The 26,092-nt window shown below is 43.5% G+C and overlaps 1 protein-coding gene across 2 annotated transcripts; it reads right to left on the reverse strand.

Moving 5' to 3' along the window:
* Window positions 1-4,797: 4,797 nt before the first annotated feature.
* LOC110531203 (nephrocystin-4) lies at window positions 4,798-24,930 on the reverse strand. Of its 2 annotated transcripts, XM_036989284.2 has the most exons (4): window positions 23,537-24,930; window positions 23,152-23,228; window positions 19,709-19,853; window positions 4,798-17,921 (listed from the first exon to the last, which is right to left on the reverse strand). In XM_036989284.2, exons 1-4 carry the CDS (start codon window positions 23,631-23,633, stop codon window positions 17,914-17,916), a joined length of 327 nt encoding a protein of 108 aa, XP_036845179.2. In that variant the 5' UTR covers window positions 23,634-24,930; the 3' UTR covers window positions 4,798-17,913. The 2 variants fall into 2 exon arrangements, 1 of the variants encoding a protein (XP_036845179.2); XR_016483525.1 differs by lacking the exons at window positions 23,152-23,228; window positions 23,537-24,930 and adding an exon at window positions 20,533-20,888.
* Between the last annotated feature and the right edge of the window lie 1,162 nt (window positions 24,931-26,092).

The raw sequence follows: 26,092 nt of genomic DNA on the forward strand, positions 1-26,092 counted from the left end.
CAGAATGCTAGGGGCCAGGTGATAGCGGTGGATGGCGTACTGTTACCTGGGATAAGTGATTGGCGCTACCCCCACTTTGCAATCAAGCAAAATGTATTTTATCAGGTAGTAAAGCATAATGGGAGACAAAATACTTGTTACTCATACCCAGCCAGTATGTTAGGACTATGTTGCAGCTGGCCCACACCCACCTGCTTGGGGCACACCTGGGGATGGAGAAAACCAGGGAGCGGATTGGGAACCGTCAAGTAGTGCCGTAGTGGCCCAGAGTGCCAGATCACAGCTCCGAGGGTGCATTATCAAAACCCTTCGGTTCCCTTTCCCATTATAGAAGTGCCATTCGAGCGGGTGGCAATGGATCTGGTGGGTCCGTTGGTGAAGACCGCGAGGGGACACCAATACATCCTGCTAATCGTGGATTACGCCACCCGGTATCCTGTGACAATCCCGCTACGCACGGCAGCAGCAAAGGGTATCGCACAGGAGCTCTTCCATTTATTTAGCCGGGTGGGTATTCCACGGAAATCCTGATGGACCAGGGCACAGCTTTCATGTCTCGTGTGATGAAAGATGTCTGCAAGCTGTTAGGGTTAGGACCAGTGTGTACCATCCACAAATGGACAGTCTGGTGGAACGCTTCAGTAAGACCCTAAAACAGATGCTGAAGATGGTCATCGAGAGAGACGGGAGGAACTGGGACCAGCTGCTGCCCACCTGATGTTTTCAGTGCGCGAGGTACCCCAAGCATACATGGGGTTCTCCCCCTTTGAGCTCCTGTATGGCCGTCGGCCCTGCGGGCTGCTGGACCTAACCAAGGAGGTCTGGGAAGAGCAGCCGACCCCCCCTTCACAGCGTAGTCAAACATGTGGAGGAGATGAGGGAGAGGATGACGGCGATTTGGCTAGTGGTGAGAGAGCACATGGCCCAGGCGCAACGTGCCCAGGAGCGTGTCTACAACCGGGGAGCCCAACCACAAGAGTTCCAACCAGGTGAGAAGGTCTTGGTGCTGATCCCTACAACGGAGAGTAAATTCCTGGCTACGTGGCATGGGCCCTATGACGTCGGTGAGCAGTTAGGTGACGTCAACTATAAGGTCTGCCAACCGGGGCGGAGAGAACCCCTACAGCTTTACTGTGTGAACTAACTGAAGAAATGTGGCATGAATGTGAGGCGCAATACGTAACGTGGACCCGGCCACAGCAGGGCCCGCCCTTGGTCGAAGTTGCAACGGGGAAAGACCTCAGCCCGACCCAACGACAAGAGTTCAGAGAGTTGGTCCAGCAGAATACGGCCCTGTTCTCCGAGGTGCCGGGGGACATGGATATCGTGGAACTTCATATCCACACCTGTCCGGGTGAAAAAGTGCGTAAACATCGGATACCAGAAGCCAGGAGGGTGGCGGTCCAGCAAGAAGTGACAATGACAATGCTTGAAATGGGGGTACTGGAGGAGTCACACAGCGAGTCGTCTAGCCCCATAGTACTGGTTCCGAAACTGGACGGAACTGTCTGCTTCTATAATGACTTCCGGGGCCTGAACGAGGTCAGTACGTTCGGTGCCTACCCCATGCCCCGGGTGGACGAACTGATTGACCGCTTGGGGATGGCGAGATACGTCAGCACCTTGGATCTGATGAAGGGGTACTGGCAGGTGCCACTGGCAGCGGCCTCCCGGGAGAAGACTGCCTTCTCCACCCCGAGGGGGCTATACCTCTACTGGGTTCTGCCTTTCAGGCTCCACAGGGTACCTGCGACCTTTCAGCAACTCCGCGTCCTGCGGCCGCACAGTGAGTACGCAGCTGCTTATCTGGATGGCATAATTGTGCACAGTGACAGTTGGGAGTCACATCTTTGTAGGTTACAGGCCGTGGTTTATGGGGTAAGGGATGCAGGTCTGACCGCGAATCCCCACAAGTGCAAGCTGAGCTACGCCGAGGTGGAGTACTTGGGCTATCAGATCAGGAGGGGAAATGTGAAACCCCAAGACAAATCGCTGCCATTTGGGGATGGCCGGTCCCCTGAACCAAGAGGCAGGTGAAGTCATTCCTGGGGTTAGCAGGGTACTACAGTAGATTTGTACCTAACTTTGCTGCAATAGCTTCTCCTCTCACCGACTTAACAAAGACACGAGTACCCCAGACGGTGCGAAGGACAGAGGACACAGTGGCGGCGTTCTAGGCCCTGAAGGATGCGCTATGTTCGCACCCGGTACTCGTCACCCCGGACTTCTCAAAAATCCTCCTGGTCCAAACAGACGCGTCTGACAAAGGGATAGGGGCCATTTTGTCCTAAGCGCAGGAAGGCAAGGAGCACCCCGTCATGTATGTCAGCAGGAAGCTCCTCCCGAGGGTGAAGAAATACTTGATTATCAAGAAGGAGTGGCTCGCGGTGAAGTGGGCACTGGACACCCTCAAGTATTACCACCTCGGGAGGAAGTTCACCCTGATCACTGATCATGCCCCCTTGTGTGGATGGCAAGAGGTAAGGACACAAAATGACCGTCACCTGCTGGTTCCTGTCCTTACAGCAATTATCTTTCTATCATCCACAGGTCGAGGGCCCAGCACGGCAATGTGGACATCCTAGCCCTAAACATCCCTCCCTCCAAGTCAGGGCTAAGGGGGGGGGGGGGGGTATTCCAGGAGGTCTACCCCGGGGGATGGTAATGGAGGGGAGGTACGTGAGGCAACGCTGGGCACCCTGTCACAGCCGTGGAGGCCAAATAAAAGGAGCATGGTGGCACACTGCAAGATAGAATGGGGAGAGACCGACACCAGGCAAAGTAGAGAAGAAGGACCAAGCCAAACCTAAGTGATTTTCCTTGTTATGTCTATTTTCTGTCTTAGTAAAGTTGTTTTTGCAGACTAAAGCCTCTCTGTCTCTGTGCCAATCTCTGCAAGCTCAACCCAACACCCCACGGTTTACCACAATATGATACTAAAGGGAACTGTTCTTGCAGTTTGTAGGCTATGACATTTCAGATTTACATTTGTTAATGTTTCCTGAAGTAGTTTATATGTTGTTGTAAACTATTTTTCTTAAGGGTAGCTTAATGCCTTCCAGTTTGAAGTAATTGGAAACACCTTTAGGGAGCTTCCTTACTCAAAGAAAACCAATCAAAATTACATTACAACAGAGAAGCGACCATGAATGCTTTATTAGCTCAAGTGATTTAAAAAAAATGTGTTTGCCAACAGCTATAATATAAAGTTTTGACATCAATGATTGATAGAATTACACGCAAATCAGGGCCATGTCCTAGATAGTGGTGCGGCTCACCTGCCCTGAATGACGCGCCGCTACTGTACATCAGAAGAACTAACATGATGATGGTAACGTGTGTGTTTGTCAAATCAAAATCAAATCAAAGTGTATTGGTCATGTACACAGACTTGCAGATGTTATAGATGTAAAGCAGAAGCATTCGATTACCCTTGAAAACGTCTCAAACTGAAAGACCGTGCCGTGACCACAAAATTAGCTGATCTTTGACCCCAAGCCTTATGGGATGTGACACGGAGGAAGGGAGAGATCAGAGGGCCACATTATCTCTGAGGGCCATAGGAGTGCTCTCTCATTTGTGAATATTTATAATATTCATAAGGAGCAGAAGTCAGGATATTTAACTACGTATATCTTTGAACCGATGTTTAGCAGGCTGATAGAATAAGTGCAAGAGTGCAATAGAATAAATAATAAAAGTATAGTCCCTCCTGTTAACCTATCATCTAGGACAGGGGTAATCAACTCTTACCCTACGAGGTCCGGAGCCTGCTGGTTTTCTGTTCTACCTGATAATTAATTTCACCCACCTGGTGTCCCAGTTCTAAATCATTCCCTGATATCATTCCCTGATTAGAGGGCAACAATGACGTAGTGGAACTGGCTTCTAGGTCCAGAGTTGAGTTTGAAGGATCTAGGGTTTTCACTAGTTTCCAAAGCCACAAAGTCAGATTCCACAGCCATAAAGTCAAAAGTGTCTACAAAAATGTGCTTTTTTAATTTAAGGTTAGGCATAAGGTTAGCAGTGTGATTATGGTTAGGTTTAAAATGCAATTTTAAGGAGGTAAATTGTAGAAATGGGCGGGTTTATGGATTTGTGGCTATGGAAGCGAGTGACAACTGTCATGTAGTGGGTTAAGTCACTTCCTGGTTAGAGGCCTTGTTTTGAAAAATGGCATATGTGGCATAGATATGAGTCGGAAACATTTATCCTAGTGTCAAAATTGACAACAAAGTTTAAATTCTGTACGGTCATTTTGGTGACAGGACGATAGGAAAGAATTGTATGTCACGGAATGAAGTAACCTCTCCCTTAACGTCAACAAAACGAATGAGCTGATCATGGACTTCAGGAGACACAGGGACCATGCCCCCATCCACACCGACAGGGCAGCAGTGGAGAAGGTGAAAAGCTTCAAGTTCTTTGGCATACACATCACTGACATAACAGTTTTCCTTGGGTTGGGTTTATTTTAATCCTGCCTACATGCCCACAGCTGGCATCACCCAAGTAATCATCAATTCGGAGTGCAGCTGCACACAACCAGATCGTGAAGCCCACGGTCAATTTAGTTTGACCACAGATTATCCATTATATTGACCCTCTAGTAGCCGCTCTAACAATTAAAATAAATGTCTTCAAAAAAGGAAGGCAGTCGGGACCATTCTAGCCAATGAGAGGGAAGATACACTTGTGAACAACAGTCACAAATTCAAAATTGGCTAAATCTGAAAAATTCAGGAAAACAAAAATGTGCCTTTTGGTCATTCATTAATTTAAGGTTAGCAGTGTGGTTAGGTTTAAAATAGTAGAAATAGCTGGGGTTTATAACTTTGTGGCTGTGGGAATTAGTGACGACCAGGAACAACCCAGATATAAAGTGTTTTTTCTTCCAGGATGTCATGTGTCCTACTTATATCAGTACACTCGTTAACAACCTCATCATTATGAAACTGCTATTCGATCAAATCAGCCACATGTAGCAAATAAGCCATTACATTTTTTGTTAACAAAATTTGACACTCTCTTATTGTCTTCAATACAAACATCCTCGATTGGTGAGATAATAATTTTTAAATGCCACCTGCTGGAGAAGATAGATTTTGGGCTCAGTTATCCCACTCACTTCTTCCACTGGTTTGATGTTCCTCTGGGGCTAATTAGGGACCATCAGTAAATTATACAATGTATATCGGACAATATTTTACAATGTTAGTAGCTCCAAATGTCAATGACTTAACATCAAACCAACTATAAATTCTATAAATTCATCTGAAATATTGAAAGCATTTCATGAGACAACTAAAAGATGTGCAACACTGTGTTATTTATTGACAGCGCCAGCCATCCAATGTCAAACCAACTTTGCCACTATCACACAAACTGTGTTTGATGCAAATAAACTCTGATTTGATTTTGACCAGACCCCTATTGTCCCTGGTCAAATGTAGTGCACTAAATATAGTAAATATGGTGCCATTTGGGAAGCCTTGTATTCTTACCGGATGGTGCCCCAGACACTGTAGCTGCAGTAGCGCCTGTTGGCAGGGGGTCACTTGAGGGATCCTCAACAGTCCTCCAACAGAGCAAGGTGGAGCGCTGCGAGCTGCATACAAGCTGAAGCAACATTAAAGGACCTTTCACTTTGAACACGGGGAGCTATTGTGCACACTTTCCTAATTATGCCCAAACATTCTGCTGACAGAAAGTGTACGGTCGACCACTATGCCCCAATCAAGACTTCATATCTCCTTTCCATTCGCTACCGTTCGGACTAGCCGTATATTAAAACACATCTCCTGTGACCAGTTTTCAAAGCCCTCCTTGATCATAATACATTATTTTCCCATTTAAAATTCATAAGGGAAAAAACTTAAAGGTCCAATGCAGTGTTTTTTATCTCAATATCAAAAAATGTATGGTTAACAATTGAGTACCTTACTGTGAATGTTTTATGTTAAAATTGTCAACAATAAACTAAATTAGCTTCTTATCAAAGAGCAATTTCTCAAGCAGGAAATTAGCTAGGACTGTCTAGGAGTGATTTGAGTGGGGAGGGCAAAACTGAAAACTAGCTGTTATTGGCATAGAGGTTCGGAACTCTCTGTAAAGTTCGTCGTTGGAAGAAAGAGAGGAGGACCAATGTGCAGCGTGGTAAGTGTTCATAGCTTTTAATGACGTACTAGAACACTGAACAAAACAATAAATAACAAACAAACAGTCTCGTAAGGTGAAAGACAAAAACGCTAAACAGGAAATAAGCACCCACAACTGAAAAGTGAAACCAGGCTACCTAAGTATGGTTCTCAATCAGGGACAATGATTGACAGCTGCCTCTAATTGAGAACCATACCAGGCCAAACACAGACATCCCAAATCATAGAAAAAAGAACATAGACAACCCATCCAACTCACGCCCTGACCATACTAAAACAAAGACATAACAAAACAACTAAGGTCAGACCGTGACACTCTCTTTCTTATTGGTCTGTTAACTAATTCACCAGGCAGGTCAAAACTCCATCCCACCAAGACAGGCTTACATATCAGGTGGTCTTTTTAAACAACTCTTACACTAAAGGGGCATTATCGTCATATTCAACATTTCACAGCATTATTCCAACCTTATAGTGTGGAACTATATATAAAACACAGGAAAATCACATTTTTGACTGCACTGTCATTTAAATCCCCTTCCACCGTTTGAGCCGCTGATATCTACAACAGATTGAATAATTTAGTTTTTTAACATTCCATTCAATTTTGCTACAGTCTTTCAAGTAGATCACCCGATAACCTCATTTCATATAGAGGTATATTCAGTATTTTTTCTTTTTAAAAGGTTTGCCAATCAAAATACAATCACACTGCCACAATTTATAGTAGTCTGTGTATAATTCAAATGATGTGGCCTTTCCCATTTGCGTTGATTTGAATAAAATGCAGAATAAATTAATTGGGGGGCTGCTTATGTGCATACCCCTTTTCCATTACTGCTAATAATGTACTGAGCCTATTGTGCCTGTCTGTCCATGCAACCTTAATCACATCCTCAATCTTCTGGGCACAATCAGAGACAAGCCTTCATGTTGCAGTTCCATACATATTTCCTTCCACGAACCTGAAGCTAACCTACTCAGTAAAGCGCTCTACTTATGTGGAACATTCCCTTATCCCACATTTTGTTACATTACAGCCTTATTCTAAAATGGATGGAATACATTTTGTTCCTCATCAATCTACACACAATACCCCAGAATGACAAAGAAAAACAGTTATTTTGAAAGGTTTGCAAATGTATTAAAAATAGAAAACAGAAATACCTTATTTACATAAGTATTCAGATCCTTTGATATGAGGCTCGAAATTGAGCTCATGTGCATTCTGTTTCCATTGATCATCCTTGAGATGTCTCTAAATTGAATTGATCAGACATTATTTGGAAAGGCACACACCTGTCTAAGGTTCCACAGTTGACAGGGCATGTCAGAGCAAAAATCAAGCCATGAGGTCAAAGGATTTGTCCGTAGAGCTCCGATACAGGATTGTGTCGAGGCACAGATCTGGGGAAGGGTACCAACATATTTCTGCACCATATCAAGGTCCCCAAGAACACAGTGGCCATCATTCTTAAATGGAAGAAGTTTTGAACCACCAAGACTCGTCCTCGAGCTGGCCGCCCGGCCAAACTGAGCAGTCAGGGGAGAAGGGCCTTGGTCTGGGAGGTGACCAAGAACCCAATGGTCACTCTGACAGAGCTCCTCTGTGGAGATGGGAGAACATTCCAGAAGGACAACCATCTCTGCAACACTCCAACAATAAGGCATTCATGGTAGAGTGGCCAGACGGAAGCAACTCCTCAGTAAAAAGGCACATGACAGCCCACGTGGAGTTTACCATAAGGCACCTAAAGGACTCTCAGACCATGAGAAACAAAATTCACTAGTCTGATGAAACCAAGATTGAACTCTTTGGCCTGAACGCCAAGCGTCAGGTCTGGCACCATCCTTACGGTGAAGCATGGTGGTGGCGGCATCATGCTGTGCGAATGTTTTTCAGCGGTACAGACTGGGAGACTAGTCAGGATCGAGGGAAAGATGAACAGAGCAAAGTACAGAGAGATCCTTGATGAATACCTGCTCCAGAGCACTCAGGACCTCAGACTGAGGCGAAGGTTCACCTTCCAAAAGGACAATGACCCTAAGCACACAGCTAAGACAACGCAGAAGTGGCTTCCGGGCAGGTCTCTGAATGTCCTTGAGTGGCCCAGCCCAATCGAACATCCCTGGAGAGACCTGAAAATAGCTGTGCAGTGACTCTCCCCATCAAACCCGACAGAGCTTGAGAGGATCTGCAAAGAAGGATGGGAGAAACTCCCCAAATGTAGGTGTGCCAAGCTTGTAACCTCATTCCCAAGAAGACTCAAGGCTGTAATCGCTGCCTAAGGTGCTTCAACAAAGTACTGAGTAAAGGGTCTAAATACTTATGAATATGTGATATTTCATAAAAAAAAAAAAATGTTTACATTTACAAACATTTCCAAAAACCTGTTTTTGCTTTATCATTATGGGGTTTTGTGTATAGATTGATGTGGGAAAAAACTATTTAAAAAAGTCAACAGGTCTGAATACTTTCTGAATGCCCTGTACAGTCCAGTACATGTGCTGTATCCTCTGAAAGAAAATATGGTGAATAGAATGGACACAAATCCAAGCTGACTGAAGCCAAGATAAGAACAGCTCAATAAGTATTTGAATTTCAACAACCACATGATTGAATAGGGGCCATGCTAGAGCCAATCAAATTGTCCTTCCATTAAATTGAATCAGCGTAAGTCAGTAGTATGCATTCCTTATGTGTCCTTACATATGCAATTTTCTCTGGAGAAAGACTACTGAACAACTTTTCTTTGACAAATTAGTTCACCCCACAAATAAAAGGCCATTAAACAGTCCATGAAATGAAAAGCAAGAAAAATGTGTTGCATTGAATTGTATTATATGGGTTGTTCAATCAACATCTAATGTGTTCTTTGAAAGTAACACAGTGATAGTTTGCTACCTGGTTTGACACTGCTTACAGTGTGTGTGTGTGTGTGTGTGTGTGTGTGTGTGTGTGTGTGTGTGTGTGTGCATGGTACACTTTCTGAATTGAGATACAGATACAAATAAAATATAGCCCATAGAACTCCAATCAGTCTTCATATGTCACATCTATATTTCTTTGGTCCTATCCTCACGGCAAATTACAGTGGTGGATAATGGATGACTGTATTTAACATCCAACTGAATGCAAGCTACTGGCATACCATGCGTGGATATCAACAGAACATTTTTATTATAAAAAGTATAAATATATCAACCAAAATACTAAAATCATGGGCACATAAATGTAGATCAATCTGAGGTACAGAAAGCAGTCAAGCATGCATTCAATCTCCATTGAAGCACCAGGTATAGAAGACTTCCTCAATTTGAAGTGAAAGCTCAAACCTCATTCAGATAAGAGAGGGGGAGGTGGATAGGGGAGGGACAGAGAGGGACAGAGGCAGAGAGAGATAACTATTTTCGAGTGTGTAAGGCTGCCATCTACTGAGAAGAGTCTCTGCTTAGAATTTGAGCATGCTTGTGAAAAGGGGACAAAGAAGGTTCCTTGAGCCCAGCATTATCCCTTTGTGCTTGGTCGTGGTTGAGGCTAGAGCTTATTAGCGAATGGCTAATGCATTAATTCCCACACAGGTAATTGAAAACCTGTTTGTTTGTCGAGAGTCCCTTTGGCCTGCTAGTGCAATCTGCCAGTCCTCTTTGATGAAATAAAAGTGCTGTTACTGCTGCTTTCATTCTGCGTCTGTTTTCACTTTCGCTCTCCTCCTCTAACCTCTCTTTTGTTGCTCTCTGTATTTTTCTCTCCCGTCCTCGCTCTTGCAGACAGATAGAAAGTACATAATCTCTTTCACACTACCTTTCCCTCTGACACACACTCACACTTCCCTCCACACTTCACTGGCATCACGTTGCTAGTTAGAGCTCAGCAGTGTACCTGATCCTGCACAGTCTCTACCCCCTCCCCAGTCGTAAACAATATACCGACAGGAGCACATTACAATTTCTGCTGTGCTGAGGTGATCCAGGCTCCACACATGTAGTTAGTGTGTGTGTGTGTCTGTTGTGCGCTGACTGTGCTGCTTGCAAGTGTCAGTGCTCCGCCAAGAGGACCAGACAACAACTGGACCAGAAGCTACTGAGGTTCTGTATAGCATTGCCCTCATGGAAGAGAAACACAGTGATATTGATACTCGTATGATTTCATTTCAATAGAAAGCATGAAAATGTTAGGCTCTATCCAAAATGCCACTCTTTTCCCAAATAGCTTGTGCTAAGTCGTGTACTAAGATTACACTATATAAGGAATAGGGTGCCAGTTACTACAGAAGTCCAGAGAGGACATATTAATAAAACAAATATCTTGTTTTGTCGAAATCACGACATAGCAAAAGTTATCTTGCCGAGATCACGAGATGAACATAAACATATTGCATATGTTTAATCTTAGATGTCAAAGTATGTCTTTAAAAAGTGGCAATAAGTAACGTCGCATAGATTTGAGGCCTCTGGGTCACATTTAGTTTTTGTCATATTTATATTTTACGGTACGTAATCCATGTTCTGAATTGGGAGTAAAATGGCTACTGATAATTATTAACATCCACTACTGTTATGCCCTTGAGCAAAACACTCTAAACTGCTCCAGGGCCGCTCCCTATGCTGCTTCCACCATTTTGTGTGTGTGTGTGTGTGTGTGTGGTCCCGTGCTGTTAACATACAGCATCTTTTGATTTGGAAGACATCTATAACTGACAGACATAATGTACTTTCTGCCTGGGTTAATCCCTGATCAAAATAAAAACGGATTTGCAGAACTACTGTGAGCTCTGCCACCTCAGCCGTACTGTCAATCTACCACTAATACGTCCACTTCTATTTATAGAGTTTATCTTGTGATCTCGACAAAACAACTTTTCTTATGTCGTGATCACCAGAAAATGATATTGTGGTCTCGAGAAAACTGATCATGACATAAATAAGTAATGATCTCGACATAACAAGGGAATACGTTTTTTTAATTAATATGTCCTCTCTGGACCTCTCTGGAAGTTACAGCCTTAGATTGTGGAAAATTAGAAGATTTACTTAAAGGATAGAGGTAATAAAGTGTCCTAAGCCTAAGGAAGGAAGCTGTGTCTTATATTACAGTGTCTATTTTTCTTCTTCCACCTCCTCTTCTTAGTATGAGCATTACAGGCTTTTTGAAGCCTGCATTCTAATGAGGAAGAGAGAGGGAGATTGTGTAACGCGGTGGTGTGCTTATATAAGACGGGGGTTGTTGATAGAATGTGCAGGACCCGGGTTCCGATAGGGAAAGGGAGGCATGGGATTTTTGAAGGGGTGCGGCCGATGCTAATGAGAGCTATCGAATGGAAAGACGCAAGCCTCATCAGAAAATCATAACTCGTTACGGAACAGCTAATTACACCTCACCACAAAAAGGGGGGTGGGGTCGTCCTTAAAGTCTGGACCCTAACTTGCGTCCAATTACAAAAACGTCACTTTGAATCATTATACTCAAGTACATTATGAATTAAAGAATGATTATATGCAAACAGTAGGAAGACAGGGCAATTCACAATGCAGGGATTCAAGCACAGACCTGTTGGATGTCTGGGAGTCTTTTGAAGTTAGTGAAGAATAAGTATAGTACCCCCCCAATCAATTAAAGACACATATCTGACCCTGAGTATGATAATATGATGGCTCCTGAGTGGCACAGCAGTCCAAGGCACTGAGAGGTGTCACTACAGACCCTGGTTCGGGAGTCCCATAGGGCGGCGTACAATTGACCCAGCGTTGTCCGGGTTAGGGGATGGTTTGGCCGGGGTAGCCCATCATCAAAAAATTATGTGTTTGTGCGGGCGTGTGTGTACCTCTGCTCAGTGTTGAGATAACCGGCTCTCTCTTCCGGGTATTTTGTTTTGGCATCCTATACTGTATTTACATTAGGTTTAGAAAACGTGACCTATTTAGGTGGAATGCTATGCAAACACAACAGTTTCCCAAACACACTGTGCATGATAGTTCTTCTTCCTCGTACATGTATTCCTAGACACAAAAATCTTACAGATAACAAATCAATTAACCAAATCGCACTGAAGCATAACTTCAACTTAACAAACACTGGGAAAATCAAATCAAATGTTATTTGTCACATACACATGGTTAGCAGATGCTAATGCGAGTGTAGCGAAATGCTTGTGCTTGTAGTTCCGACCATGCAGTAATATCTAACAAGTAATCTAACCTAACAATTTCACAACAACTGCCTTATGAACAGAAGTGTAAAGGAATACATAAGAATATGTACATAAAAATATATGAATGAGTGATGGCCGAATGGCATAGGCAAGATGCAGTAGATGGTATAGAGTACAGTATATGCATATGAGATGAGTAATGTAGGGTATGTAAACATTATATAAAGTGGCATTGTTTAAAGTGGCTAGTGATAAATTGATCTAATAAATGTATCAATTATTAAAGTGGCTAGAGTTGAGTCAGTATGTATGTTGGCAGCAGCCGCTCAATGTCAGTGATGGCTGTTTAACAGTCTGATGACCTTGAGATAGAAGCTGTTTTTCAGTCTCACGTCCCCGCTTTGATGCACCTGTACTGACCTCGACTTCTGGATGATAGCAGGGTGAACAGGCAGTGGCTCGGGTGGTTGTTGTCCTTGATGATCTTTTTGGCCTTCCTGTGACATCGGGTGGTGTAGGTGTCCTAGAGGGCAGGTATTTTGCCCCCGGTGATGCATTGTGCAGACCTCACTACCCTTTGGAGAGCCTTACGGTTATGGGCGGAGCAGTTGCCGTACCAGGCGGTGATACAGCCCGACAGGATGCTCTCGATTGTGCATCTGTAAAAGTTTGTGAGTGTTTTTGGTGACAAGCCGAATTTCTTCAGCCTCCTGAGGTTGAAGAGGTGCTGCTGCGCCTTCTTCACCACGCTGTCTGTGTGGGTGGACCATTTCAGTTTGTCCGTGATGTGTACGCCGAGGAACTTAAAACTTTCCACCCTCTCCACTACTGTCCCTTTGCTGTGGATCGGGGACTGCTCCCTCTGCTGTTTCCTGTATTCCACGATCATCTCCTTTGTTTTGTTGGCATTGAGTGTGAGGTTATTTTCCTGACACCACACTCCGAGGGCCCTTAATCTAGACTGCATTGAATTATACAGTTGTTCATATGTAAGCATCTTTTTTAGTAGTTCATCTGTAATAAATATTTATTATAGCCTACAGTCATATATACTGAACCTTTCAGTTATAGAGTAGTTCCTCCGTAGTGAACATTCTACAGTCAACATTCCACTGTCATATGTACTTTAAGTGTCCAGTTTACCCTGTTCACAAAACGGTTCGCTCCTACAGTGAGTCACGTAGCCATGCCTTTCTATAAAAAGCAGGCAGACAGGTACAGTATCTAGTTATATTTTGATTGAACGTTAGAACGGGCAAAAATACTGACCCAAGCGACTTTGAAAGTGGTATGATCATCGATGCCAGGTGCACTGGTTTCAGTATCTCAGAAACATCCGGCCTCCTGGGCTTTTCACACACGTCAGAGAATCGTGCGACAAAAAAACATCCATTCAGCGGCAGTCATGTGGGCGAAAACACCTTGTTGATGAGAGGTCGAAGGAGAAATAACAGCACATTTCAAAAGTGGTGTGCAGAACTGCATCTCGGAACACACAACTAGGGCTGTGGAAGTCACAAAAAAAAAAGAAACAATCACGTCAGACCGTGATTGTCAAGCAATTAAGTGTCAGTCTCAAGTTAATTGACCGTTAATCTACATAAATACATTTGGCATCTCCTGGCTTCCACACAAATAGCTTACAAGCCACTGATGCAGGCCTTTGGAGCTTCTACATTTAAAAAAAAATCCATGTAATATAGCCAATACCTTCACAATAAATCCATTACTTATTTTGGACAGGTCTAAAGAAGCATGATATGAAGAAAATTTAGTATTTTTCAGAAGATCAGAATAGCATACTCTGAGTTGTTAGGTCCTGATCTGGCTATGCCAAATGGCTGTGGGCTACACTCGTTCATTTAGTGCACATGCAGCTATTGATGTGTTGAGCAGTTAACAAAGAAATAGGTATTCCTATATGCTTAATTTAGAGATATTCACGTAACTTTAGTTGTTCTACAAATGTTGGACTATGTGTTTTGATTTTTAATACATTGTAAGGCTGCATGATGCAGCCTATTTCTTTTACCCATGATGCGACTCAAATTATTTTTTTTAATGTGTCCAGTCACTTGAAAGGCATGAGCTCTGCTTTGTCACTCATTCACAATTTGACAAGAACTTGATAATGCCTAGTGCGCCTAGGTGCTTTTCCCATGGTTGATTTTCATGCCACCTGGTAGGCAATACTCCTGTTGGAAATAAAAGCAATGCGCTTAATATTAGGAAAGTAGGGAAATAAATATAGTAGGCCTAGCCTTTAGAAAGATGATGGGATCCTCCTCTTTTTAGTAGAGCCGATCACTCTGGGGTTGTTTATGTTGCGCAGCATGAGCTCTCATTAAGTGTTTGATTCGATTTTCGATTACATTTGCATTGATGTCAGAATGATTAGAGGGACAATAGAATGCTGAGTACCAGGCATTTAGCAAGTTTGGTGGGCTAATAATGACCTGCAGCATCAGAGCTTGGAGAAGCCTAATTTCCGTGGCGAAACGGTCACGTGGAATTTGACTGCCTTCATGACTCGTGACAGTAATACGGTCATCTCATCAGACCTATGCACAACTCATCAGTCCTTGTCATGGATGAGCTATTGCAGCAGGCGGCCACACGGTTCCACTCCTATAAGCTAAAAACAAGAAGGGTCTCCAGTGGGCATGCCATGAACACTAGACAATTGAGCAGGGGAAAAACATCACCTGGTCAAACGAATCCCGGTTCCTGTTGCGTCATGCTGATTGCAGAGTAAGGATTTGGCGTAAGCAGCATGAGTCCATGGCCCCATCCTGCCTGGTGTCAACGGTACAGGCTGTACAGTGGTGGTGTAATGGTGTGGGGAATGTTTTCCTGGCACACGTTAGGTCCCATAATCAATGTTCCCTCTAAGCTGCGCACCTCCTCCAGGACTGCCTCGCTGAAGAAATGCCAGACCACATGGAGATGCAAGAGATTGAACTTCACTTAGTTCGCCACATTAGTTTACACTATATAGGTCAACGTTTTTTTCTGTGATTGAATCAACATTATATCAGCCCCTTTTCAATGAAACAAACCAAAACAAATCTAACTCTGCAAGATTGAGTCTGATTTTGTTGTAGGTAGAGCCAGAGCACAACCGAGTATAATTCTATTTGCTTGAGTAGCCCTCTCACGGTTTTTAAATCACCCAGAGTGAATGTGCTTTTCAGATCCGTTCAGAGCGTCGAGCGTGTGCACATTTATATATATTTTTTTACCCAATTTCGTGGTATGCAATAGATACAGTCTTGTCTCATCGTTGCAACTCCCCGTACTGCCTCGGGATAGGCAATGGACAAGAACCATGCATCCTCCCAAACACAACCAACCAAGCCGCACTGCTTCTTGACACAATGCCCTTGTTGACACTTTTTGCTATTTAGCGAGTTATTAGCCCAGTTATAGATAAGTATAGGTCAGCAACGGTGAGTTACTACGTCCTACAAGAGCACAAAATGTGTAGGCTACATTTTAAGCTGTCTTTGAAAAGACAGTCAGGTAAGTCTTAATTAAAGGGGCAGTGTTGTATTTTCAAACATGCAAGAACATGCAAATAAGCCAATGGGCAGAAGGGTAGCCTACATTGTTTAATTGTCTCTGGTAATAATAATAACATTTATTTTGCAAGGTGGTTTCTTGCATCATAAAATACAATACAATGCAATTTACAGTCCCTTATTTGGCCCATGGTGTTACAGACCAAAACAATGTTAATCATCAGTTAATGTTGAGCCCTTCATAATGTAAAAAGTCACCTGCATTGAACACCACCGGCTAATATAGGCTTGAGGGAACATTGCCCTTGAAACCAATTGAGCAACGTTTCCATGCCCCAAAGAATTCAGTCTGTTCTGGAGGCAAAAGGGGTCTGACCTGGAACAAGATGGGTGTACCTAATAAACTGAGTTTATGTATCAAGCCATCATGTCTGTAATGAGTACTGCATTGAGCTTTCTGTCATAAGTAGCAAAGTGTTGAATTTTATACAATAGTAGAAGTGTACTTCGTTGAGCTGACATTCTTAGCAAACCATTTTGTTCTGTAGTTGTAGTAGTAGCTAATGTGTCCAGTTGAGTTGAGTTTGCTGTGCTTTCAGGTGCATTTCATTAGGTACCAAACAGAAGTTAAACAGACAGAAATCGGGAGGGATTACCTGAACTTGTCAGGTGACATAAGGAATACCACCCAGGTTCAACCCACAGGCCCACTGTTGCAGTCTGTTCAGTCGGGAAGGTTCGACCTGAACTTGTCCAATGAGATCACAGGCTTTTGTGTTCCATTGCAAAATGTTTTGCGACGTAGTGTCCTACTGAACAGACCATGGACACAGCTCTTCTGTTATTAGCCTAATATCCCATAATATATGTGATGTGTTTTTAGGTGTATTTCACCAGTGTACTAGTACTGCATTTACAGTCCTCAGGCAATATTCACACCATGACGTTTGACTGAAATTACAACACACAACATCTATTAGGGATGTGTGCAATGCAACAACAATAAATATGCCGTTGTAAATGACTAATTATAGGAAATGATATAATTATGTAAAAAAGGGAAATTGTTTTCAACAAAAGCTCCTGGTGTTCCCACCTTATTTAAACTCTTGAAAAGACAAGGCCTTTGTTTTGTAATTTCCAGAAAACTATATATCGATCCTTGCTCTGTTTTTTTGTTTTTATTGTGGCAGGGTAGTTACTTCTTGGGGGAGGGCAAACGACTCTATTACATTTTTTAAAGATATAGACCCCATAAACTGTTTAGAAGAATTGCACCTGAAGCTATGCTGGCTAAAAGGAAAACACAGTTGGTTATTTTTCTCGCACCCGTCTCTCCCTCTTTCCCTCTCTATTTGGTTAAGTATCCTGTGCAGGCAAGTGATTGAAACATAAACAGTTTTTTAGGAGTTCATTTTATATAGACAGCTTGTTCATTGAAACGGACTGATTCTATTTCCATTTACACCGTTGATTGCTAATGATTTCGAGACAACTTGTTTATGTTGAGATGTTTATGACCTGTTTATGGAGTCAATGAATCTCCTACTAGACACAGGGGCTAATGGCGGAACAGAAAAATAAATGAACAGCTACAGTATAGTGGACGTGTTAAATTATTCATATTACGTCATACAAAACAAACAACGTGTTAGTGTCCCTCACTGGTCTCTCCCAGCAAGAGATTGAGTGTGGTTAGCAAATTGTATTTATTAGGGCACGGAATGGAAACCGTTTTTAAACTTTGCAACAGTAAATTAAAATGAGCTCTTCTTATTGGACAAAGTAAAGGTAGTCCCTTCCTGTGTCAGTCCGGATTTTTCCTATTTTTTACTGCAGGGATAGGCAACTTTGATGGAGGTGGGGCCCACAAAAAAACAGAACTCATCATGAAGGGCCGGGTCTGCATACCCACATCCATATCCACAAGTGCAGTCTGAGCCGGCCCTAGCCTTTTGGGGCCCTTAAGTGACATTTATTTGGCACCTTGCGAGGAAAACAGCTGGAGGACATGGCTGGTGGGGTAGGGGTTGTTGTAGGTGTAGGTGATCTTCCCTGCCCCCTTCCACCAGGGCGTACACTTCAAAGGCCTGACAGAAGAGAGACACAGGTCTAGGATCAGTTAAGACTCCCTTAGAATTCTATCCTTAACCATTGGGGGGCTGACCTTAGAGCAGTGTCTAGGGGAGAAACACAACACTAGAAACACACAGTGTTCCGGGTAGTAGCCATTAGAATAAGGTCTAGGATCACTTTAGATCTGTTCATGGCCTCAATCATTAGGGGGTTAATGACCTTACATCAGTGTCTAGGGGCAATGTCATCCTACTGGCCTAAATTATGTGAAACAGGTGATACGAATGCAAATGGTGCAGTAGAATTAATATCAGTGCAAAATGCAACAGAAAGAAACATTCGGAGCAAATAGCTGGTCAGGATGAAACTGAGTCATATTAATTAGGCACCAAACGGAAGAAAATAGACTGAAACAGGGAGGGACTACTACCTGAATTTAACCAATAAGACATGCTCCTTTTTATTTTCCATTGTTTTGTTACGCTGTTCACTAATGAATATGACCCTGATCTTGTAGGGGCTGTTCATCGTTCGCCCAATCAGATTGTGTATCTGAAATCACTTTGGAGATTATCTTAATGCTTAGAAGAAGGGGCCCAGATTAGGTTATGGAGAGATTACACAGAGTCAGAGCCATTAAAGATTAAAGTCACATACTATTATGTGCTTATTAAATCTCAATCTCACAGATGTACCAAAAATATATAACGCTGTCATTGAGAAATCCACAAAGATCACACATCTCATCTTCATTCATAATTTAGCAGAGGATCATAACAGTGGAGAGAAACAAATTATGTTATTACGGGTACGTTTCTTGTCATTGTGACATCATAAGGGGAATAAGGGTTCCACTGCATTGCACAACTCTTTGTGGATTTAATAAGCACATACAGTCATTCAGACTGTTTCACTACCCATCTAAGAGATACTGTGGGCTAAGGTTATAACAGCCAATCTATAGGGCTCTGGTTAAAAGTAGTGCAAAAGTAGTGTAGGGAATAGGGTGCCATTTAGGATCCAGCCATCTCCGCTGCCAGGAATCACTCTCTCTCCTTCTCCCTCCTTTAACTGCAGGTGTCCTTTATGGGTTTGTTCCCCCATTCAGACAAATAGGACACATTATCCTGTATTGAGCCGCTGTGCAAGTTTCTGAGTGTGAGTGTGTAATAGCTCTATATGTCTGTGTGTGCCAGTGTGAATAAGTGTCTATCTGAGAGAGAGAGAATGAAAGACAAGGAGAGCAAAAGAAAGATGGTAATCACGTTTTAGGGAAGACCCAGATGCAGACAGTGTCGAAGTAACAAAAGTGTATTACTAGAACAGGGGGCAGGCAAAACAACAGGTCAAGGGCAGGCAGAGGTCAGTAATCCAGATCAGAGTCCAAAAGGTGCAGAACGGCAGGCAGTCTCAGGGTCAGGGCAGGCAGAGGTCAATAATCCAGTGTGGTATAACAAGGTACAGAATGGCAGGCAGGCTCAGGGTCAGGGAAGGCAAGGGTCAGGGTCATGGTCAAAACTGGGAAAACTAGAAAACAGGAACTAGAAACAGAAAGTAGCAAGGGGGAAAACGCTGGTAGGCTTGGCGAACAAAACTAACTGGCAACAGACAAACAGAAAACAGAGGTATAAGTACACTGGGGATAATGTGGAAGATGGGCAACACCTGGAAGGGGTTTGAAAAAGCACAAAGACAGGTGAAACAGATCAGTGTGTGACAGATGGATAGATACCAAGAGAAGGAGCGAGAGCATGAGAGAGACAGGCAGCGAGAGAGACAGAGGTTTGAGGGGGGGTTTCACCTTGGACAGGAAGGGAAGACGACAAGTGAAGCTGAGAAGCCAGGAGGCCACCAGCGTTTGTTGCTCCATGTCCACCATGGTGAGGTAGCAGAAGTGGCTGCCTGCCTAGAATGGACACACACACGCACCTACAGGTTGGGTCCACCTGGGTGAAGGGAGGGAGAGAAATGAATGGGGGAGAAGGGGGAGAGAGAAGGGAGAGAGAATAACATTGCTACAGAGTTCCCTTGTAAAAAGAGACATGGTCTCAAAGGGACTCCCTGTTTAAATACATTTCAAATTTAAACATTTAAATAATCAAATACATAAATACAGTTCTCATTCAACCTGCTCAAGACACAGAACCTGCTCAATAGGTTCAACAGCCTTTGTAATATATAAAACATATATCCTTCGCTACAGTAAGCATGACTTTATTCCACAGTGAATATAATCACTTTGTTAACAGAAAGAAGTTCAGTTGTGGCAGTCAAATTAGATAATAAACATATAACAGCAACATTCACAAGTCATACAGATATTATACAATATATACAAGATAAACATGAGCAGCAACATTTCAAAATGAAGGACAGGACAGTATGTCATCAAGTCTAAAGTCAATATTGACTAAGGTTGTGTCTGAAATAGCACCTTATTCCCTATCTATTGCCCCACTTTTGACCACAGCCCTATGGGACCTATATAGTGCACTACTTTTGACAAGGGCCAATAAAGCTCTGGTCAAAAGTAGGGCACTATATAGCAAATAGGGTTCCATTTCGAACCCAGAGCTTAACTCTATCAACCATGGTGGCAGAGAGGCACAGTACAGCCAGTTGTACCTTGAGCTCCTGTGGGTGCGAGGAGTAACACCAGATGGCCTGGGTGCCCCGCAGCAGCAGTGATTGACAGGGCCGCTGGCCTGTCAAACAGCTGATATCCACCCACTGCAGGAAGTGTACATACACCTGCCAGATATGGGCGGGGACCGCCAGCCACTTATCGCTATGGAGACATCAAGTGAGAAAGCAATTATGTCTCAGAGCAAATCGACTCGCAACGAGAGAGGGAGGGGTGGGACTAATAACAGTTGATTTATCGCTGTGACATCAGCGTTTCAGTCATTTTTTATCATCTCTTCTGATAGCTCTGGCTGTGTCCCAAATGGCACCCTATTCTCTATATACAGTGGGGCAAAAAAGTATTTAGTCAGCCACCAATTGTGCAAGTTCTCCCACTTAAAAATATGAGAGAGGCCTGTCATTTTCATCATAGGTACACTTCAACTATGACAGACAAAATGAGAAAAAATAATCCCGAAAATCACATTGTAGACTTTTTTAATGAATTTATTTGCAAATGATGGTGGAAAATAAGTATTTGGTCACCTACAAACAAGCAAGATTTCTGGCTCTCACAGACCTGTAACTTCTTCTTTAAGAGGCTCCTCTGTCCTCCACTCGTTACCTGTATTAATGGCACCTGTTTGAACTTGTTATCAGTATAAAAGACACCTGTCCACAACCTCAAACAGTCACACTCCAAACTCCACTATGGCCAAGACCAAAGAGCTGTCAAAGGACACCAGAAACAAAATTGTAGACCTGCACCAGGCTGGGAAGACTGAATCTGCAATAGGTAAGCAGCTTGGTTTGAAGAAATCAACTGTGGGAGCAATTATTAGGAAATGGAAGACATACAAGACCACTGATAATCTCCCTCGATCTGGGGCTCCACATAAGATTGCACCCCATTGGGTCAAAAATCCCAGAACCACACGGGGGGACCTAGTGAATGACCTGCAGAGAGCTGGGACCAAAGTAACAAAGCCTACCATCAGTAACACACTACGCCGCCAGGGACTCAAATCCTGCAGTGCCAGACGTGTCCCCCTGCTTAAGCCAGTACATGTCCAGGCCCGTCTGAAGTTTGCTAGAGAGCATTTGGATGTCATATGGTCAGATGAAACCAAAATATAACTTTTTGGTAAAAATTCAACTCGTTGTGTTTGGAGGACAAAGAATGCTAGGTTGCATCCAAAGAACACCATACCTACTGTGAAGCATGGGGTGGAAACATCATGCTTTGGGGCTGTTTTTCTGCAAAGGGACCAGGACGACTGATCCGTGTAAAGTAAAGAATGAATGGGACCATGTATCGTGAGATTTTGAGTGAAAACCTCCTTCCATCAGCAAGGGCATTGAAGATGAAACGTGGCTGGGTCTTTCAGCATGACAATGATCCCAAACACATCGCCCGGGCAACGAAAGAGTGGCTTCGTAAGAAGCATTTCAAGGTCCTGGAGTGGCCTAGCCAGCCTCCAGATCTCAACCCCATAGAAAATCTTTGGAGGGAGTTGAAAGTCTGTGTATCCCAGCAACAGCCCCAAAACATCACTGCTCTAGAGGAGATCTGCATGTAGGAATGGGCTAAAATACCAGCAACAGTGTGTGAAAACCTTGTGAAGACTTACAGAAAACATTTGACCTCTGTCATTGCCAACAAATGGTATATAACAAAGTATTGAGATAAACTTTTGTTATTGACCAAATACTTACTTCTCATTTTGTCTGTCATAGTTGAAGTGTACCTATGATGAAAATTACAGGCCTCTCTCATCTTTTTAAGTGGGAGAACTTGCACAATTGGTGGTTGACTAAATACTTTTTTGCCTCACTGTAGTGCAGTACTTTTAACTAGAGCCCCATATAGGGAACAGGTTTCCATTTGGGATGCAAGCCCTGGCCGAGGAGATATCATAGGAATCATTCTCCTTGGTTCGAGTTCCAGTTGATTCCGGAATGAGCGGTGGCTATGGAGGTCAAATGTCACCTCGTCATCCCTCGGGCTGGGGAGGAGAGAGTAGATTTTGATCAGGAAATGGATTCTGCCACGAATCCACCTTACTGATTAAGCCAATGAGATTAAGGCCCCGCATGAGCAATCTAATCAGAGGATCTTTGAGGGGGTGGGTAAGCGTGTGTGTTTATGCAGGATACAAACGTGTGACTAAGAACTTTCAGATTTGTGCGGGCTCAGACTGGCCGGCACTTTCAAATACACATATTGACTCCACTGGTGCCTTTTTAAGAGACATTTCTAGGAGATTTATTGAATAATTTTCGCGGAAATGTACTACTTTCTTTTCGTGGCTGATACCCATGCCGTTGAATTACAAATGCCTATCGAAACACAGCAGTTAGCCACTTATTAATTAAATTGAGTTTTCGTTAGCAAATTAGTTCTATAATTCAGTATCCATTCCTCTATGAGCGCTTTTTGTTTTATCCCGCAATAACAAATCAGATCCAACTACTCAAGTGCTCAGTGAACAGATGATTAGTTTGGGATAGAACAAAAATGTGCACCCCCTGAGGGTAACCCTGGGAAATGGAGGGAGAAACACTGTCGTAATTAACTCACCCACCAAGATTCTGCAATTATTCCATTCATTCTCTTACCAACATTGTTGCTTCAAAGATGCCATTGGTGTCACTGCAGCCCACCAAGAACTGAGACCCAGCATCTGTGTCTCCAACTGGTGGCCCCAGTTGGCATGCCAGACAGAGGGAGAAAGAGAGAGAGAGAGGTAGAGGTAGAGAGAGAGAGAGACAGCAAGTGAGAGAGGTAGAGAAAAAGTGAGATCGAGGGGGATTAAAGAGATGAAGAGAACAGAGAGAACAAACAGAACATTTAGTGCACACCTGACAGCGAGCATATGTGTGTGTGTGTGTGTGTGTGTCTGCTATTGCATCTGTGTGTGTGTGTTAGCGTGTTGGTCTATCTGTCTCTCTCTCTGTGTGTGTGTGTGTGTGTGGTTAGACTAATGGGGCTAACAGTGGGCACCTGGTGTTCTTTCCCAGGGGGTTAGGCGCAGGGCCTTCTTCAGGAAGGACAGCTCTGGCTTGTAAAAGCGAAACTTCTGGTCGATAGCATGCGGCATGGGCTCCGATCTAACCTGGAAGATGGCCAGCGGCTTGTCGTCCTCTGTCCTGAATCTCACCTGCTGGTTGGGGGGAGTGAGGGGAGTGTGGACAACAAAGGGAAGTGGAGGTTTTATATCGAAAAAGGTCAAGTTTGAGGAGAATAATGCTAAGTACTGTAGCTGTAGCAAAAGTAAACAATTAATTATCTTGGATACTGTCACTACTGGCCAACATAGACAACTCAAGGTAAGAGGAATTTAAGGTAGAGGAGAATGCTTTATGTAGTCTTAGTACTTTACAAACTGGGGTACCCTTAGATATTGCCAACTACTTTAATTATTTTTTAATTGGCAAGATTAGCAAACTTAGGCAAGACATGCCAGCAACAAACGCTGACAAATCCAAGTTTATATGACCAAAGTATGAAAGACAAGAAATGTCATTTTGAATTCTGTAAAGTGAGTGTGGAAGAGGTGAAAAAATTATTGTTGGATAATAGTGCACGATATTGCCACTCCTATTTGCCAAATCTTCAAATTAAGCCTACAAGAAAGATGTGCCCTCAGTCCTGGAGGGAAGCAAAAGTCATTCTGCTACCTAATAATAGTAAAGCCCCCTTTACTGGCTCAAATAGCCGACCAGTCAGCCTGTTACCAACCCTTAGTAAAGTTTTGGAAAAAACTGTGTTTGACCAGATACAAAGCTATTGTGCAGTAAACAAATTGACAACATATTTTCAGCATGCTTATAGGGAAGGACATTCAACAAGAACTTACACAAATTACTGATGATTGGCTGAAAGGTTGTGGGGGCTGTTTTGTTAGACTTCAGTGCGGCTTTTGACATTATCAATCATCGATCAAAGCAGGAAGTGACACTACCTATAAAAAAAGTGGTCAAAAGAAGCAGATGCTAAACTACAGGACTGGAATATGTTCCGGGATTCCTCCGATGGCATTGAGGAGTAGACCACATCAGTTACCGGCTTTATCAATACGTGCATCGAGGACATCGTCCCAACCGTGACCTTTTTTTTATTTCACCTTTATTTAACCAGGTCGGCAAGTTGAGAACAAGTTCTTATTTACAATTGCGACCTGGCCAAGATAAAGCAAAGCAGTTCGACACATAGAACAACACAGAGTTACACATACAGTCAATAATACAGTAGAAACAAGTCTATATACGATGTGAGCAAATGAGGTGAGATAAGGGAGGTAAAGGCAAAAAAAAGGCCATGGTGGCAAAGTAAATACAATATAGCAAGTAAAACACTGGAATGGTAGATTTGCAGTGGAAGAATATGCAAAGTAGAAATAAAAATAATGGGGTGCAAAGGAGCAAAATAAATAAATAAATAAAATAAAATAAATACAGTAGGGAAAGAGGTAGTTGTTTGGGCTAAATTATAGGTGGGCTATGTACAGGTGCAGTAATCTGTGAGCTGCTCTGACAGTTGGTGCTTAAAGCTAGTGAGGGAGATAAGTGTTTCCAGTTTCAGAGATTTTTGTAGTTCGTTCCAGTCATTGGCAGCAGAGAACTGGAAGGAGAGGCGGCCAAAGAAAGAATTGGTTTTGGGGGTGACTAGAGAGATATACCTCCTGGAGCGTGTGCTACAGGTGGGAGATGCAATGATGACCAGCGAGCTGGGATAAGGGGGGACTTTACCTAGCAGGGTCTTGTAGATGACATGGAGCCAGTGGGTTTGGCGACGAGTATGAAGCGAGGGCCAGCCAACGAGAGCGTACAGGTCGCAATGGTGGGTAGTATATGGGGCTTTGGTGACAAAACGGATGGCACGCTGATAGACTGCATCCAATTTGTTGAGTAGGGTATTGGAGGCTATTTTGTAAATGACATCGTCAAAGTCAGTTCTGCAGTACAGACCCCTTAACCACTGCGCCACCCGGGAGACTGCCAGGCCAATTGTGCGTCGCCCCACGGACCTCCCGGTTACGACAGAGTCTGGGCGCGAACCCAGAGTCTCTGGTTGCACAGCTGGCGCTGCAGTACAGACCCCTTAACCACTGCGCCACCCGGGAGGCCTTCACTGACATTTTCAACCTGTCCCTGTCTGAGTCTGTAATACAGACCACCATAGTCCCTGTGCCCAAGAACAAGGTAAGGTAATTTGCCTAAATGACTGCAGACCCGTAGCACTCACGTCTGTAGCCATGAAATGTTTTGAAAGGCTGGTCATGGCTCACATCAACACCATTATCCCAGAAACCCAAGACCCACTCCAATTTGCATACCGCACCAACAGATCCAAAGATGATGCAATCTCTATTGCACTCCACACTGCCCTTTCACACCTGCACAAAATAAACCCTAATGAATGCTATTCATTGACTATAACGGTGTCAGAGGAAGGCCCTAAAAATTGTCAAAGACTCTATCCACCCTAATCATAGACTGTTCTCTCTGCTACCGCACGGCAAGCGGTACCGGAGCACCAAGTATAGGTCCAAGAGTC

Source organism: Oncorhynchus mykiss, chromosome 9 (genome assembly GCF_057628025.1).
Source record: "Oncorhynchus mykiss isolate SJ-2025 chromosome 9, ASM5762802v1, whole genome shotgun sequence".
Lineage (NCBI taxonomy): Eukaryota > Metazoa > Chordata > Actinopteri > Salmoniformes > Salmonidae > Oncorhynchus > Oncorhynchus mykiss.